The 18,119-nt window shown below is 48.6% G+C and overlaps 1 protein-coding gene across 3 annotated transcripts in view; it reads left to right on the plus strand.

Annotated features, from left to right (window-relative positions):
• The window catches only part of LOC147242066 (polypyrimidine tract-binding protein 2-like), a 33,202-nt gene extending 25,427 nt beyond the window's left edge, over positions 1-7,775 (plus strand). For all 3 annotated transcript variants that reach the window (XM_086190925.1, XM_086190924.1, XM_086190923.1), the window contains exon 14: positions 52-7,775. In XM_086190925.1, coding sequence (XP_086047051.1) covers positions 52-181 — 130 coding nt within the window. In that variant the 3' untranslated portion in view covers positions 182-7,775. The remainder of the gene's footprint in view (positions 1-51) is intronic.
• Positions 7,776-18,119: the final 10,344 nt, after the last annotated feature.

Below are 18,119 nucleotides of genomic sequence, written 5' to 3' on the forward strand. Positions count from 1 at the left end.
ACAACAGTCACATGTTGGTACTGGTAACTGACACTTCCTGACACATTTCAGGGATCGTAAGATGGCGTTGATCCAGATGTCCACAGTGGAGGAGGCCATCCAGGCCTTGATTGACCTCCACAACTACAACATGGGGGGCAACCAGCACCTGAGAGTGTCCTTTTCCAAGTCCACTATCTGAGAGTGGACCACCATGATGGACTTGTCATTCCCTCAGAGACTGTAGAGAGCAGGATGTCTTCAGTATGGACCTGAATGTAGATAAGTGTTTCACTCCTGGTTTTAGTTGAACAGACACCGTTGGCGTGTGCCTTATTTGACTCTCAACTCTTTCTACTGCCGGACACATTCAAAACCTGCTAGGATCCCTCAGCAGCTTGACCTTTAACCTCTGTTTTTGTCTTTTTATAGACGTTGTTATAAATGTTGCTGAAGCTGCCAGGTGAATCTCTGGTTTCTCCGTTTTTAGATTTCTGATATTTTCTTTTATTTTATTGTCCATCAAACCCTCAACGAGACACTGCGAAGTCCATTGTGTTCATGCTAGTGGTGCAGTCTTGGGGGCGGGACTTGCACTGAAAGATGTAAGTGACATATCACTAGGCCAGTCTTGACTGGAGGACTTGTTGTGGTTGTAATAGCTTGAATGTAGAGCTCCTGGATGGGTGCTGGGTGTGCCATCAGACCGCTCTCAGCACGTGTCACTATTGGACGATAAGGTAAGGCACAGAAAAGTCGACCACTAGAGATGAGCGTTGCACCTTTCAGCAGAAGCCCCACCCCAAGATTGTTCACCACAAAGAAAGGACAGAGGGTTGATACCGTCAATATTTGTGTGGGGGATTTTCCTCACATTAGTTGTTGGTCACGGAGTTGTTTGAGCGCATCGTGACAACGCGTCAGCAGACGTCTGGGCAGCGGTGCAACGGTGAGGTCTCCGTCGCCTGCTTCAGTGTTTGTGTGTGCGGCCGGCTGTGACCGCCACTGAGGAGCTTTGTCAGCATGTTTCCTTATCAGATGGTGACATCATGATCATGTGACTCGCCACTGGAGAGGGTGACTCGCTTGGACCAAAGCTTCTGTGCCTTCAGTGTTTCTGGACTTCCTCTGGGTAAACTTTAACTGTGTGATGAGCTGCGGGGTCAGAACCAGCGACTCTGCTTGTTTGGTTTTCTATGTTTCTTCAAGGCCCAATGAAAGGCTGGATCATTTTGTAGTGGGGGTGTGGCTTGATTTCCTGCTGTTCAGTTCCTGTCGGTCTCCTGTGTACCCTGCATTTCCTCTGTAGCATGCTCAATAAACTCTAGCGTAGCGCTGCAGTCGCCTCGTTTCTGTCCCTGCATCAGCTCCAGGGCGAGAAACCAGCTCTGACAGACGGATCCCAGCACCCGTCCACTGAACATCTCCTGCCGGCCTGTTGCACCTCCAGCAACAGAACTCAGTAGTTCACCTACCTGCAGTGGACCACGCCTTCACCAAGACTCCATTGTTGGCTCTCCCGGAACGGGACACGGGCATCACATCTTCAGTATGTTCTGGTTCTTAGAGCATCCTCACTGCTTCACGCAGGGTGCACGCTCTCATGTGAGACCTGGAACACTCATGGAAATTGACAATGGCATTTTCCAGGCCTTGATTTTAAAATTAAGCCAGAAAATTATGAAAGACATAGAAATCTGTTGAGAAAATAACTGGTTGAACAAATGTGGTTAACGAGGACGTCAGTTGTCTCAAGTCAGTGCTGCTTGGTGGTCCTCGGTGGTCGTTAGATACTCGCCGGGTTTGTTGGGGGTGAACAGGCTCAAATGAGAAGACTTCCGAATGTGTAGAAGCCCTGAACCAGCAAAAAGATGTGAATTCCTTTGTAGCTACATCAGTCTGCTACTGATGGAGGCCACGCCCCTCGAGTTGTGTTCTGGGTCTGGCCCACAGGTGTGAGGAGAGGAACGACACGTACCAGCAGTGTTCTGAGTGATGACCACCGTGATCTGTGGAGAAGGTCCATGCAATGTCTCTCCTGAGTACCACTGCACCATGACATTTGGGGTATGACCTCATCATGGCGCTCAGTCCAGCGTTACTGATGAGTTAAGTCAGTGGAATTGACGTTTCCTCGCTCTTTGACCAGCTAGTGAACCTGCTTCACCTGCTCCAGGGCCTCCAGCGTGTGACTGAGGCTGGTCTGGTGCCTCCATGGCAATGAGCAGGAGGAGGCGTTTGCTCCAGAAGAGGCTGGTCTCTGGTCAGTGGAGTTATGAGGGATGAGATGTTACAGGCTCAGCAACGAGACCAGCAGAGGAGCAGCACGTGGACCCCTAACTCCTCCAGACCTGCTCCTCCTCCTAAGAGGCCTTCATCTCCTCACAAACCCCCCCCCCCCCCCCCTCGCTCATCCCATATATAAACATCAGACTCCTCTCCAGAGGTGAACCAGCAGGTTCCTCCTAGCCAGGCTTTCCTTCAAACCCTGAACTCCCAGTCAGAGGTCACTGGTATCAGGACGGTGGGTGGGATCTCTCTCTGTCAATCAAGGCTTCTGCTTCAGGCTCTGTGGCGTCCCCACAAAAAGGGGCGTGTAACGCGTCATGTGACTCTTAGGAAACCGATGGATCGCGTGCCGCCTCCTTCAGTCCAGACGAACAAGTGACTATGATGGAGGTCAGGAACAACATCAAACAATTATGACAGCAAAAAGCAGCACAGCTGCTGCCAAGGAGGGGAGAGAGGAATGCTGGGAGAAGAGCAGCGATGGCGTCAGGTCATCAGTTTCTGATGTACTTGACCTGTGAGTGCTGGCGCCCCCCGCAGGAACCCTCTGAAGGAACCAGATTCATCAGCTCATCACTCTCTCTGGGCCGCCCACATCCACAGCTCTGCACCTGAGACTTGATGCACCAGGCTTCACCGTTCAGCTCCAGAAGGACGTTCAGGTGTGACGGTGCAGGATGAAGGAGAAGGAGACTCTTCAGTGTTTGGCCAAATCACCTCAACTTTATTGGTTGTTCTTAACGGTGATGAACACCAGGAGACGATCAGTTCTCTTGTCCAGGTGTGGTCTTCATTAGTGGTCACGTGGCTCCAGCAGGCTGGAATAATGAGGGCTTCCCTCAGCTGGGAGCCTGGAGCGTTGATAGGAGTGACGTCAGGAGAGGTAGCGGATCACTCCGGTCTCTGAACGCTCTCTCCCTCTGAAGAGAACCTCGCTCAGTGATGGCGCCGAGGTCCACCGGATCGTTCAAAGACGGTGGTGCCGTTTTCAGAAGAGGTGGTGGGTGAAAGGGCAGCGCTTTTATAGCCGATTGAAGCAGAAACTCTGACCCTCACCTGCTCCGGACCAGGTGAGGTTCACCACATCAGTTACCATGGTGATCCAGCCAGGTCAGAAGAGAGACGCCTTCATGACGCTGAGAACCCCGGCTCTGGTCTCCACACCTGGCTCACCACTCACCTCACCTCCTGGTGCAGCCCTCTGAGGTGACATGAGCACCACTGAGCCAGCAACCCTTAGGTCCTGGATCAACCAGGACTTTGGGGGGAACGACACCAGGCTCTCTGATTGGCTGAGCGATGTAGCACCTGGAACACACCTGTGAATACTCAGGTGTCTAATGACGGTCTCTTAGCGCTGTGGTTTCACTCTGATTACACGCCTCTAAACACCAGAATGATCCTGAACAGGCACCAAACACACAGTACATGTGGTGCCATCTGCAACCGCCTGCCACCACAGGTCACTAGAGCCCAGAGTTTGTGTGTGTGTGTGTCAGTCAGTCTTACTATGAAACAACGGATTGAAACAAATTAAAACAGTTACATGATTTTAAACCACACGCTGTGATGATCACAGTGACAGCTGCCATGGCAACACAGTGCCACCACAAAATAAAGTCATGACATCACTTCCATTGACTGTCTCTTGTTTTAAAACCTCTTCATGGCGTAGCTTAGACAATCCAGCACGGATCTGATTGGAGGACTTCTGTAGTCATTGTCAGGAATGGGCGTGGACTCTGATGTCAGATCGATGACTAGAGTGATGAAGCTATGGCTACCTGGTGCTCTGACGTCACGCTTGATGGTGCTAGTGACTCGGTCCAGGAGGACACACTGCTCCTGCTGCATGATGGGAGTTTGATTGAGTCAGCTGTGACTTCTGTAAAACTGACTTCAGTCTACAATCATGTTCACTTGTCAATGTGGGGTCTATGATCTCTGGTCCGGTCCTTCCTCTCAGGTCTTTGTGGTCCAGTTCTGGTTGCGTTCCTCCTGTCAGGTACTTCCTGTGGAGTCGTTCCCATCAGGTCCAGCTAGTAAGTGCATCTCTGAAAAGCTCCCACCTTCATATTTTCATGGTCCCTGGTTCCTTTACTGGATTACAGTTCAGCCCCATTGAGCCTATTGTCATCATCACCAAACAGTCAGATGATGGGAATGTCGAGGGGGCAGCGTGACTTGGAGGTAAATATGCTGTGGAAAGTGCCAAAAAACAAAATTACCCAAATAACTACAAATTAAAAAAGTCATATTCTTAATCACACCCCCTCCAGTCGAGCCCGGTTCTGGACTCCCCTGCTGTGTTCTCTCTGGTTCCCTCAGGTGCCGGCCCTCAGCTGCGGGTGTGTGGCGGTTCAGTGTCTTTCATGAGTGAAGCTGTCGTCAATCAGCTGCACACCAGTGAGCTGAGGACTTGAAACATTCACTCATTCATTGTTCTGGGCCCTGAAACAAATCAACAGATGAATCAGAAAGACGTCTGATCACTGCGTGATGAAGAATCACCTGCACATGTTTGCTGGCGCCCACGTGAAGGAATTCTCCCACATGGATGGTGGTTGTGACTCACCAGCGAGGGCGGAGCAACAGACACAGCAAACTGTCGCGGCCTCGTGTGAGTGAGGAGGCTGTGGTTTCCAGGTCCTCCCAGAGTGCAGCAGTGAGGGTGCACCAGAGGAGTCTGACCCTCCGGTGATCCCGCCCCCACCTGCTGGATCGATGTGCGATGCTCTAAATGAGCGGGATGATGAAGTTGCTGTCCCGGTGTTGGTGTAAGTGGCGTCGGTCTGCCGGGGCCGGTCCATCGACAGGACTCGCTCATGATGGACGTCCTGTCAGCCTAGCGGTGATGAAGATGACGGTCTGCAGTCAGGCCCTGGGAGTGGTCAGATGACCGGATCCATCATCCTGAGACACTCAGCCAGAGCCTTCGCTGGCGTCCTGGGTCTCCTGCTCGTAACATTGATGACATCATGTATTCAGGCAGAAGGCCAGAGCCAATCAATATACAGTCTGGCCTATACATCAGCCAGCCGGACACGGGGATCCTGCTCTCCATCATCCTGCTCTCGGACTAGCGAGGGCGGCTCATCTGATCCTCAAGGGGTCACACTCGCATCCTCACCATGAGAACTGGACCCACACTTCCTCCTGAAAAACCACCTTCGTCATCTGCCTCCTCATCATCCTCACAGATCACTTGTCGACCTCCTCTGTCACGCAACCCCCCCCCCCCCAGAAGACACGATGACTCCACCCCCTAAAACCTCAGACTCTTGAGTGGGTCAGTTGCTTAGCAGCATCAAGCCTCATAGCCTGGCTGAGGGGTCAAAGGTCGGGTGTGAGGGCAGTGATGGCCATGAGTTCCTCTGGCTGTGACCCCTCCCAGGCCTGTGGTTGGTGTCCAGAGTAAACTTGGCTAAGGTGCCTCTGGAGGCGCTGGTGCACAGGAAGTGAGGCTCCGGGGACCAAAGAAGAGACAAAAAAAAACTCTCAATCAACACGAACATGACACTGTTACACGTGCGGCATTCGTGAGGAGGAAACGGAGTGATGACATCACGACTGAGCAGCAGGAAGTACAAACAATCCAACACACAAAACGTAATGAAACTGTGACAAATGTTTTTTTTAATGCAGAAGAAAAGGCGGCAGGTCTCACCCCAAACCTGTAGGGAGGAGGGACAGGCAAGAACCAGAAGTACCAGGCCCCCAGAAGGGTGGTGGTGTGGGGCGTCAGCCTGGAGTACTGCTACTGCTTGTCATTGTATGACTGTGAATCTTAAAATAAATCTACTGTTTATGTAGTAGTACATGTAGGTGGTGTAGGTACTGAAATCTGTGCAGATGATCTCACTTGAATGGATGAAGGATTCTCATCAGTGACCCGGTGTGTATGTGTGTGAGTGTGTGTTCAGCACCAGCAGCAGCAGGGAGGAATCAAACTGACGGTTCTCTATTGATGTCCATTATTCGATCAGGAGAAGTCATGGAAGCTTCTTCACGTCAGTGATAGCGAGCGTCATGCTTCATTCTGGCTCCGTTAAGCCTCCAGTGTGAAAGTTTATTACATGCTAATCTAAGTCAGGCTTTGTTCATCTCAAGTGTCGCCGCTGGACATACAAATCACAAAGAGGCCCACTGATATTTTCCGTGCTCCTCTTCCAAAGCTCACACTTCAGCCCACAATGGCTGTTTTATTTGCATTTTGGGCCCCTGAGGTGAGCGAAGGATCCAGCACAGGCAGTAAAACGCTCCGCCGCCTGCTTTTATGTGTCTTACTTCACTGAGGACCTGCAAGATTTATCCCGGCGCTGCACGTCACTTTGCCTTTATGACTGCCATTGATCATCGAGGTGTACAACCATTATGACTGCCGGTGCATCATCACCCCCCCACCAGCAAGCTGCCTCGACCTGGAGGGTCCTGCAGGAAAGAAACAACACACACACACAACTTGCAGAGGTGTTGTCAGTTCTGTGTGTGTGTGTGTGTGTCTGTGTTTCCTGTGTGTGATAGGAGGGGTCTCCAGTTGTGAAGTGACTCCAGGTCGTTGACCTTTGACCTTATCCCAGCCAGAAAGGTACCGGTATGGTTGGTACTTGATGGTAGTTTGTGTGCAGTGTTGATGGTTGACCAAAACCCAGCATGCGGTTTCTTGGAACACAGTGACATCAGAGGTGTGATGTCCAGCAGCAGGCCTGCCCACTGGGACGGTGTCAATGTGCTGAGGTGTGAGCCTGTTGGTTCTAATGTCCAGGGACTTCTAGAACCTGTAGTGGAGGGAGTGGATGAATCCTAATCCTCCTGCTGTGTTCTCATTTACCGCTGACTGTGAAGGAATAAACTGATACTATGAAGGTTTACTGTGGTCGTAAACATGTGTGTGTGTGTCTGTGTGTGTGTCTGTGTGTGTGTGTGTGTCTGTGTGTGTGTGTCAGAGGTCACAGCAGAAATGTGAAGCTCTGACACACTGGCAGTAGCGTGCATGTGTACATAATCTATTAATTAAAGTCAAGGAAATACCCCCCCCCCCCCCCCCCGTTGGCCAAGGAAACACAGCCAGACATTTACATGGATTAAACCAAACACTCCAGATTCCTGTATAAAAGGTAATTGACAATATTAAAGTGACTTTTATCTTCTTGCAAATGAGGAGCCCCTCCTAATTCCTAGTGAATAGTTGATGTGCGGTTTTTACCTACCTAGAGAATGAAGACATAATTAAGTCTGCATCTCAACCCCACTTTTAGATTGACAGCTCTATTTTTCCTCCGTGAGCATTTTAACTTCATACCAACAGATTTGATTGGCTGTAGATCGTCCCATGAGAATTAAGTGCATGTGGCCTGTAGGCTGTTGAACATGTGGCCTGTAGGTTTTTGTACATGTGGCCTGTAGGCTGTTGAACATGTGGCCTGTAGGTTTTTGTACATGTGGCCTGAAGGCTGTTGAACATGTGGCCTGTAGGTTTTTGTACATGTGGCCTGAAGGCTGTTGAACATGTGGCCTGTAGGTTTTTGTACATGTGGCCTGTAGGCTGTTGAACATGTGGCCTGTAGGTTTTTGTACATGTGGCCTGAAGGCTGTTGAACATGTGGCCTGTAGGTTTTTGTACATGTGGCCTGAAGGCTGTTGAACATGTGGCCTGTAGGTTTTTGTACATGTGGCCTGAAGGCTGTTGAACATGTGGCCTGTAGGTTTTTGTACATGTGGCCTGTAGGCTGTGGTACTTGTGGCCTGTAGGTTTTTGTACATGTGGCCTGTAGGCTGTGGTACTTGTGGCCTGTAGGTTTTTGTACATGTGGCCTGTAGGCTGTGGTACTTGTGGCCTGTAGGTTTTTGTACATGTGGCCTGTAGGCTGTGGTACTTGTGGCATGTAGGTTTTTGTACATGTGGCCTGTAGGCCGTGGTACTTGTGGCATGTAGGTTGTGATGCATGTGGCATGAAAGCTGTTGTTCATGTGTCGTGAAGCCTTCTGTCCATATGGCTCTAGTTCATGTGGCATGTGCATGTAGGCTGAAGTTCATGTGGTGTGTAGGCTCTGGTAAATGTGGCCTATAGGCTGTGGTTCCTTTGGCCTGTATGCTGACGTTCATGTGGCTTGTAGGCTTTGGTTCTTGTGGCATGTAGGTGGTTGCTCCTTGGCATGTAAGCTGTTGTTCATGTGGCATGTAGGCTGTGGCTCATGTGGCGTGTACACTGTGGTATATTCTGTGGTGTATGCGGCCTTTAGACTTTGGTTCATTTGAAGTGTAGACTGTTGTTCTTGTGACCTGTAGGCAGTGGTTTATGTGGCATGTAGGCTGTTGTTCCTGTGGCCTATTGGCTAATGTTCGTGAGGTGTGAATGCTGTGGTACTTGTGGCATATAGGCTGTGATGCATGCGGCATAGAAGCTGTTGTTCATGTGTCTCCTAGAATGTGGTTTATGTGGTGTGTAGGCTGTGGTTACTATGACCTTTAGGCTGTGGTTCATGTGGTCTGTAGGTTTTAGTCCATGTGGCGTGTCGGCTTTGGTACATGTCACCTGTAGGCTATGGTTCATGTGGCATGTTGGCTCTTGTAAATGTGGCCTGTAGGCTGTAGTTCATGTGTCCTGTCGGCTGTGGTGCATGTGGCATGTAAACTGAGTTTCATGTGGCCTGTAGGCTGTGTTTCAAGTGTCCTGTAGGCTGTGGTGCATGTGGCATGTAAGCTGTGTTTCATGTGGTGTGTCGGCTTTGGTATATGTGGCCTGTAGGCTTTGGATCATGTGGCATTTAGGCTGTTGTTCATGAGGCGTGTTGGCTGTGATACATGTGGCATTCAGGCTTCTGTACATGTGGCTTGTAGGCTTTGGTTCATGTGTCCTGTACGCTGTGGTATATGTGGCATCTGAGCTGTGGTTGGTGTGGCATGTAGGCTGTTTCATGTGTCCTGTAGGTTGTGGTACTTGTGGCATGTAAGATGCTGTTCATGTGGCATGTCGTCTGTGGGTCATGTGGTATGTAGGCTTTGGTCACTTTGGCCTTGAGGCTGTGGTTGATGTGGTGTGTCAGCTTTGGTACATGTGGCCTGTAGGCTGAAGTTGAAGTTTGCCAGTAGGTTTTAGTGCATGTGGTCTGTGGGCTGTGGTTCATGTGGCATATAGTCTCTGGTACATGAGGTTTATAAGCTGGTGTACGTGTGGCTTGAAGGCCGTGGTACATGTGGCATGTAGGCTGTTTCATGTCACGTCGCTTTGGACAAAAGTGTCTGCTAAATTAAATTGTAGAATTGTAGAATTGTTTCATGTTGTGTGCAGATTGTGGTGCATGTGGCGTGTAAGCTGTTATTTATGTGGCATGTAGGCTCTGGTTCATGTGGCCTGTAGGCTCTGGTTCATGTGGAATGTAAACTGTTCTTGTTTCTGTGGCCTGTTGGCTGAAGTTCATGAGGCATGAATGCTGTGGTACGTGTGGGATGAAGTCTGTGATGCATGTGGAATATAAGCTGTTGTTCATGTGATGTGTAGGCCGTGGTTGCTGTGGCCTGTAGGCTCTGGTTCATGTGGTTCTGTAGGCTGTCGTCCATGTGGTGTGTCGCTGTGGCTTATGTGGCCTGTAGGTTATGGTTCATGTGGCTTGTAGGCTGTGGTCCATGTGGCTTGTAGGCTGTGGTCCATGTGGCTTGTAGGCTGTGGTTCATGAGGTCTGTAGGCTGTGGTTCATGAGGTCTGTAGGGTGTGGTGCATGTGGCTTGTAGGCTGTGGTCCATGTGGCTTGTAGGCCGTGGTCCATGTGGCTTGTAGGTTGTGGTCCATGTGGCTTGTAGGCTGTGGTTCATGAGGTCTGTAGGCTGTGGTTCATGAGGTCTGTAGGGTGTGGTGCATGTGGCTTGTAGGCTGTGGTCCATGTGGCTTGTAGGCCGTGGTCCATGTGGCTTGTAGGTTGTGGTCCATGTGGCTTGTAGGCTGTGGTCCATGTGGCTTGTAGGCTGTGGTTCATGAGGTCTGTAGGCTGTGGTTCATGAGGTCTGCAGGGTGTGGTGCATGTGGTGTGTACACTGTGGTCTATACTGTGGTATATGTGGCCATTACGCTTTGGTTCATTTGACGTGTAGGCTTTTGTAATTGTGGCTTGTAGGCTGTGGCTCGTTGCGTGTAGCCTGTAGTACTAGTGGCATGTACGTTGTGGTATGGGGAACTTGTCCGGCACACTCATCACTGCCTCCTGAAGCTCCATTATTATGTTTAGAAAATAAACAATGTTTCGTGGTGGCAGTGCAGCAGCACCAGATGCTACCTTGAGTTCATGTGCCATCATGGCAGGACACTCAGGAAGCTGTGGTTCGTTACGGCCCAGCAATGCCTGTGATCATGTCTGAGTCACACTCCAATAATGAGGCAGCTCCAGGCTCTCAGAGGTTAGCAAAGGTGCCATCTCCACGCCGGCATCTAATTGACGATTATGTACAGTACACGATTTGTGTGAAATCTTTCATTTTAATAGGCTGATATTGGCAGGAAGGACATGTGGCCTGGGAGCCCTACAGTGGCCTCTGAGGGGCCATGTAACACCACCGGTTTTACATCAGCGGGAGAGGTGAGTTCACCACCATGATCTCATCTCTGGTTTCTCCCATCACTACGGCGAGAGGAAGGACAACAAGATTAATTTCCTGAGTCTTGCAGTCAGGATATGTTCTTTGCTGCTGAGGTGCCGACAAGGCCAACAAGAGAAAACCGCAGCCAGCTGATACCATCACATTTTAATACTCCTCTGCTCTCCTAATTGGATGCACGGTGCCAGCGTCGTTATCTATCAGTGATCCACACAGGCTGATACCTTCCCAAACAAGGATGTGATTTGCCAACACGTGAAAGCTGCAGCGCTGCACAGTCTCATATGCAGCTCATCGTCTGGACCTTCATGACTGTGTTTTCTTCCTCCTGCTGAGACGTTTTGCTCCAGATTACTGGGCATTAAAACAGACCAATCACATCAGTGATCCTGTAGTCAAAATGATCAACAGAGTGATTAGGTTCTGGCAACAGAACCAGACCCTGGGAACAGAACCAGACCCTGGGAACAGAACCACGTCCTGGTCACAGGCACCTCTGACACTCCAAAATGAAACCAGGTCAGAATCCTTGCATCACAGTAGTTTGAACATGTGCCGGATCACTTCAGGTTTTCCAGGTATGTCATTCAGAACCAGAGTTTTAAGGCTGTAGCAGTCATACATACAGTTTTTCTGGCCCCTCCCTCACATATATTTCAACAAATCATGATGCATTTCATAGGTCCCATGTCTTTACATTGTCCATCAGGCTCTGACACAGGAGCACAGGGGCTCCCCTTCAGGGTTCCATTGCATCACAGGTTTGATTCCAGATAAGAACTGGGAGGTAAACCTTTGGTGTATGACACACTCCTGCAAACATGGAGCCACCCTGGTCACATGACAGGCATGGAGTGTTTCTGCATCCCAAGTATTGATCATTGATTGTCTGTTTCGGGAGATCATCACATGATGACCCAATAACTGTCCAACCACCAGTCAGCTAAAGTTGAGCAACAGTGAATGAACAGTTGATGTGAGCTGACAGGGGTCAGCAGGTCACCACAGAGAACCGCAGTTACAGCTGTAACTTGGCAACTACCGTTTAGATCTCAGACAGCAGGTTGTGTGCGTCTGTGGGTGTGCGTGCATGCACATGTGTTCCACATGTCCGGGTCTTTGGTTGATGGACACGTGAAGTATTGTAGGCATGGAGATGTTGGCTGAATACTACACTGAGTCATTATTTGGAATCTGATACGATTGTGACGATGATCAGTGTCGGTGAGGGCTGATGCTACCATGGCAACGGTAAATATCTCATTAAGGGCCACATATTTCAGAGTGAGGCCGCTTCATACGTCCGTGGCTCTCTGAGTGTTTCTGGCTGTCCACCGTGTTGAAAGGACTTTTGTTTTTGTGCTCGTTTGGCGACGCCTTAACAAGGTCTCCTCGGAAATAGAATCTAAACAAATGTTGGCCTAATTGGCACTAGTTAATAAGTTTATTTCAGGCACATGCTCGGGTGCTTTTATTATGGCTCGGAGGGGTTCTCCGTTCTCCCGGGGCGTCTGTGAGGAATTAAATGAAGAATACATTGTGCTAATGAAGCTGCAAAGGGAATATTAGAGAAGGAGATTGATCAAAGGCAGAGTCGGCTCTTTAAAAGGTTACATGCTGCGACTTGATTTTCAATTTCCTGCTGCTTCCGAATCCTGATGGAGAATCAAAGTATTTTGTTGTCTAATGAACGCTGTCGACTCATTTAGATTCTGCAAAGAAACACAAGTCAGTGACCACGTTTACACGGCCAACAACTGTTGAGCTTCAATGAGGTGAGACAGTTCAAGTGTTTCTCTTAGAATATTCCATCCCGTTCCTGTTGACACTCTTCAAAGTCCCTTCACGTCAGACGTTCCTGAACCTTTCTGCCATGCTGGAACACTTTCATTGCTTCTGGCTGATAAATCAGAACTGTGTCTAACAGAAGACTTGGAAACACGCGTACGAAAAGATTTTCATCAGGTCATGGCTCACTTCGACTGTGACTTTATTCTTCTGAAGGTCAGAAAAATGTCAGGTTTTCATGTCAGCAAGTCCATCCATCCATCCATCCATCCATCCATCCATCCATCCATCCATCATCCATCCATCCATCCATCCATCCATCCATCCATCTATAAATCCATCCATCCATCCATCCATCATCCATCCATCCATCCATCCATCCATCCATCCATCCATCCATCCATCCATCCTCCATCCATCCATCCATCCATCCATCCATCCATCATCTATCCATCCATCCATCCATCCATCCATCCATCCTCCATCCATCCATACATACATACATACATACATCTATCCATCCATCCATCCATCCATCCATCCATCCATCTATCCATCCATCCATCCATCCATCCATCCATCATCCATCCATCTATCATCTATCCATCATCCCTCTATCATCCATCCATCCCTCCATCCATCCATCCCTCCATCATCCCTCCATCCATCATCCCTCCATCCATCATCCCTCCATCCATCCATCATCCCTCCATGTTTCCCCTCTTCTCCTGTTGAGGGTGGTGGGGGTGGAGCCTATCCCAGCAGCCTTCCCCCTGGACAGGTCACCAGTCCATGGCAGGGCCAACACATAGAGACAGACAACCATTGGCTCTCCCAGCCACACCTACGGTCAATTTAGAGTCTGGATTAACCTGGTCCCTCTTGATGTCTTTGGACTGTGGAGGAAGCTGGAGTACCAGAGAGAACCCAGCAGGAACAGGGAGAACATGGAGACTCACCCAGAAAGACCCCGTGCTGCAGCCGGGGCTCCACCCTCAACCTTCTTGATGGGGAGCCACACTGAGGACCACTGCTCCACCGGGCCGCCTGTTTTTAAAATAGTCAAAATAAAGACTTGTGGGAGACAGTGTCACTGAGGGTCCTGTTATGCTGTCTGCATCACATGACCTGGGGGGGGGGGTGTAACAGTGAAGGACGGTGACAAGCGGGTAAATGAGTCACAGGTGTGTTTTGGGGCATGGTGTAACTGGAACTAATCAGAGTCCTCCTCAGTGAAACCAGGCGAGGCCTCACCTCCACGTCTGGGTACGTGGGGCCCACCGGCATTTTGGAAGCAACGCTGGAGGTTTAAATGTGTGAAGGTCGACTGTACAAACCAGGAGAGATGCTGCTTCTTTTGGGAGGTTAAAATCTTTAAAGGATTTCAGCAGTGCCATGACACCATCATTCTATCGGACTGGAGTGATGAGCGGAACACACAAAGAAATTGTTTCACATGTTCCAGCAGAGATGAATGTTTCCGTGCCTCTATGGAGGCACCGAGGTGTGGAAAACGCAGCCATGAAACTCGGATCGGCTGGAAATCTGTTCACGAAGGAATCAAAGACTTTGAAAGGAAGAAAATTGTTGTTTTTGAAGAACACAGGCTGATTCATTTAATGTGGCCCCCTGCAGGGAGCCCGCTCCCCAGAGACGCCGTCTGGGTTGGTTGACTAATTGGGATGATTTAAACACAAGTCTGTACGGGGGCCGAGTCTGTAGCGCTGGAAGGAAACCAAACATTTACATGCTCATTATCATCCGTCATATTTCCATAAATAACACGTGTCCATGGCAGGTTTGCCAAGTGTTGCCTGAGAGCTCGTCAGATCTGTTCCGATGTACCGATGAAGCTCCGGGCCTCTGCGATTCCCTCACTGATGTCTGGCAGAGTCACAGGTTTGATTCTCTAGCTTCACTGGGGCTGGATACCAGCCATCCATGTTCCACACATCTACGCTGACTTGTAGGAACAAACGTACTTCAGCTGCATGTGAATTGCACAAATGAGTTAATAGTCAAGAGGTTCACAGAAAGAAAGGTGCAGTTTGTTCATTCTTAGTACTGCAAAACTACAAGGTGTGTGTTTTTTGTAAATACTGCGTAATGCTGGGATGTACACATGTACATACATGGGCCCCCTCCACACTGGGAGTTGTTGTTCAGTTAGTGATTGCCTGAATGATTGATTTCCCCCAGAAGAGGAACAGCTTTGTTGGAGCAGTAAAAATACACACATCAGAACGACAAAAGTTACACTGGAAAAGAAATGACATGACATTACCAGCACAACATCTGAAGAACAGTTAGGATCAATTTAACTGGCCAGATAGTTAGGATTTCTTTAATGATACCCTTGATGAACCCAGACATCAGTGTGGTTTGTTCCACTCAATAATAAATCTGTAAATATAGCGTGACATGATGGAACTGAAAGGCCACCTCTGAGTGCAGGAGTTCGCCTCTGTGACGGATGTGACGTCAGCAGACCGCCATTAGTTTGAATCATTGTTTCTATTCTTAATGCTGATTGGTAGATCTGTCATGGTTACAAATAGACTTTGTTGGTAGAATAAACATCCAGAAATTAAATGAATTTGTTGATTGTCTTATTAATCAAAAGATAAAGTATTCAAATGTTTGTTTTTTTCCTCGGAGTGAGCGATAACTTCCAGATTTTCTCACAGGAGAACGGGGGGGAGGACTTCCCCGGAAGCTGATGTTTGTAATTATTTTTATTGAACAGCTGTAGTCAACAATCACACAAACAACAACAAACAAGCGTAGCTATTTCATATTTTGATGGTAATTCCTGGGCCAATATGTTTTATATTATTTTTAGTAGTCAACAATCCCACAAATATATATCATCAACTAGATAACGACGCAATGGAACAACAAAATACAACAACATGAACGCCATTTAGGTTTCCGTGGTTTGAACCATAACTACTGCAGAAAACTTGGAATGACGCTAGTAGCATCCCTAGCAACCACCATAGCAACAGCAGAAACGTGACACTGTAACGACTCTCTTCTGAGAGGTGAAGGATTCATGGTAATAACGAACAAACCAAAGATTATACACAAGAACTGAGCGAAGATCATGAAAACAAAATGCATATTTCTCGCTAGAAATGTCATCAGAATGCTTTATTAAATCAAAACTCTCTTGGAATAAGGAACTTTCCTCCGACAATGACAGGAGTGGCCGCCATGTTTTTGTTTTGAGAGGCCTACCAGCGCTCCAATAGAAAAGAATAGGGGAAAAAACTGTACCCATTTCACAATTTTTAGGCCTTTATAGTAGAACTGATAGGTTTTGACCTGTGGACAAACGGAGCCTTTTTACGTTTTGACATGAGACTGGGTTGAACCTGATGTGTCCCCCAGCAGTCTCAGCCTGTAGCAGCATAGCTATCAATGGTTCAGACCTACCTGAACCAGTCCTGACTGAAGGCTCTGTCATAAAGGAGGGTCTTAAGCCTGGACTTAAAAGTAGTCAGAGTGTCTGCCTCTCTGACCCATGGAGAGATGCTGGTTCCACAGTAGAGGAACCGGTACCTGAAGGCTCTACCTCCCAGTCTGTTTTAGAGATACTGGGAGTCACTAACAGACCTGCTATCTGGGAGCGGAGTGCTCTGGTGGGACAGGAGGGACTAATGAGTTCTTTCAGAGAGGATGGAGCTTCATCATTGAGAGCCTGATGAGTCAGCAGAAGGATTTTGAAGTGGATTCTAGATCCTACAGGAAGGAGAGAAGCTAAAGTGGAGAGATGTGTTCTCTCTTCTAACTCCTGTCAGAACCCTGGCTGCAGCGTTCTGGACCAGCTGGAGACTCTTTAGAGAGTTGTTGGGACATCCTGACAGGAGAGAGTTGCAGTGGTCCAGCCTAGAAGTGACAAATGCATGCACCAGTTTTTCAGCATCACTCTGGGAAAGGATGTTCCTGATCTTAGTGATACTGCAGGTGGAAGAAGGCGGTCCTGGTCACATGCTTTATGTGGGAGCTGAAGGAAAGGTCCTGGTCAAAAATGACTCCAAGGTTCCTTGCAGTTGTCCTCAGGGTCAGGGTGATGCCATCTAGAGTAGTGATCTGGTTAGAGAGGTGTCTCTGAGGGGTTCAGGTCCAAACATGATGACCTCAGTTTGATCTGAATTTAGCATTAAGAAGTTAGAGGACATCCAGGATTTCATGTCTTTCAGGCAGTCTTGCAGATTAGTAAGCTGGCTTGTGTCATCTGACTCCATCGACCAGTAGAGTTGTGTGTCATCCTCATAACAGTGGAAGTTGATTGAGTGCTTCTGGATTATGTCACCTAATGGGAGCATGTAAAGAGTGAAGAGAATCGGTCCTAAAACTGAACCCTGTGGTCCACCATATGTAACTCTGCTATACTCAGAATGGTCATTATTAACATGAACAAACTGAAACCTGTCTAATAAGTAGGACTTAAACCATTTTAGGGCAGGTCCTCAATCCCAATTTCATGGTCTAGTCTCTGTAGCAGGATGCTGTGGTCGATGGTGTCAAATGCAGCGCTGAGGTCCAAAAGGACAGAGACAAGACCTCTGTCTGAAGCTGTAAGAAGATCAGTAGAGACTCTGACCAGTGCTGGTTCAGTGCTATGGTGTTCCCTGAATCCAGACTGAAAGGCTTCAAAGAGCTCGTTGCTGTGCAGATGTTCATGTAGCTGCTCCAGGACAACCTTCTCAAGGATCTTGGAGATGTAGGGGAGGTTGGATATTGGCCTATAGTTGGCTAACACATCTGGGTCAAGAGAAGGTTTTTAAGTAAAGGGTTGATGACAGCCACCTTAAAGGCCTGTGGCTCATAACCTGTGACTAAGGAAAGATTAATTTGGTTTAATATAGAAGTGTTGACGAGAGGGAAGGCATCCTTAAGCAGGCTTGTCGGGATGGGATCCAGAAGACAAGTGGCTGACTTGGAGGAAGTGACTGTAGAAGTTAATTCTGACAGGTCGATGGGGAGAAGCTGTCCAAGTGAGCACCAAGTCTGGGAGGGGCTTCTATGGGGACTGTAGTCTGTCCTCCATTACTGGCAATCTTTGTTCTGATGTTCACAATCTTTTCAGTAAAGAAAGATAGGATGTCGTTACTGCTGAGAGTTGGGGGGATGCATGGCTCAACAGCACTATGGTTCTTGGTGAGCCTGCCCACAGTGTTGAAGAGGAACCTGGGGTGGTTCTTATTCTTGTCTATCAGGGACGAGTAGTAAGCGCTTCTAGCATTACGGACTTCTTTTTATATATTAATAAACTCTCCTTCCAGGCTTGGCGGACTTCCTCGTGCTGGCTGGAATGTGTCTTCCTTTCCAGTTGTCTGGTCTTCTGTTTCAAGGCACGCAGCTCTGGGCTGTACCAGGGAACTATTCTTTTCTGGTTGATAACCTTCTTTTTCAGGGGAGCTACGGCATCAAGTGTCCCAAGGAGTGCTGCTGCAGTGCTGTCCAC

The sequence above is a fragment of the Aulostomus chinensis genome, chromosome 21 (assembly GCF_037954235.1).
Source record: "Aulostomus chinensis isolate RoL2024-O1b breed Wild chromosome 21, RoL_Achi_v1.0, whole genome shotgun sequence".
Lineage (NCBI taxonomy): Eukaryota > Metazoa > Chordata > Actinopteri > Syngnathiformes > Aulostomidae > Aulostomus > Aulostomus chinensis.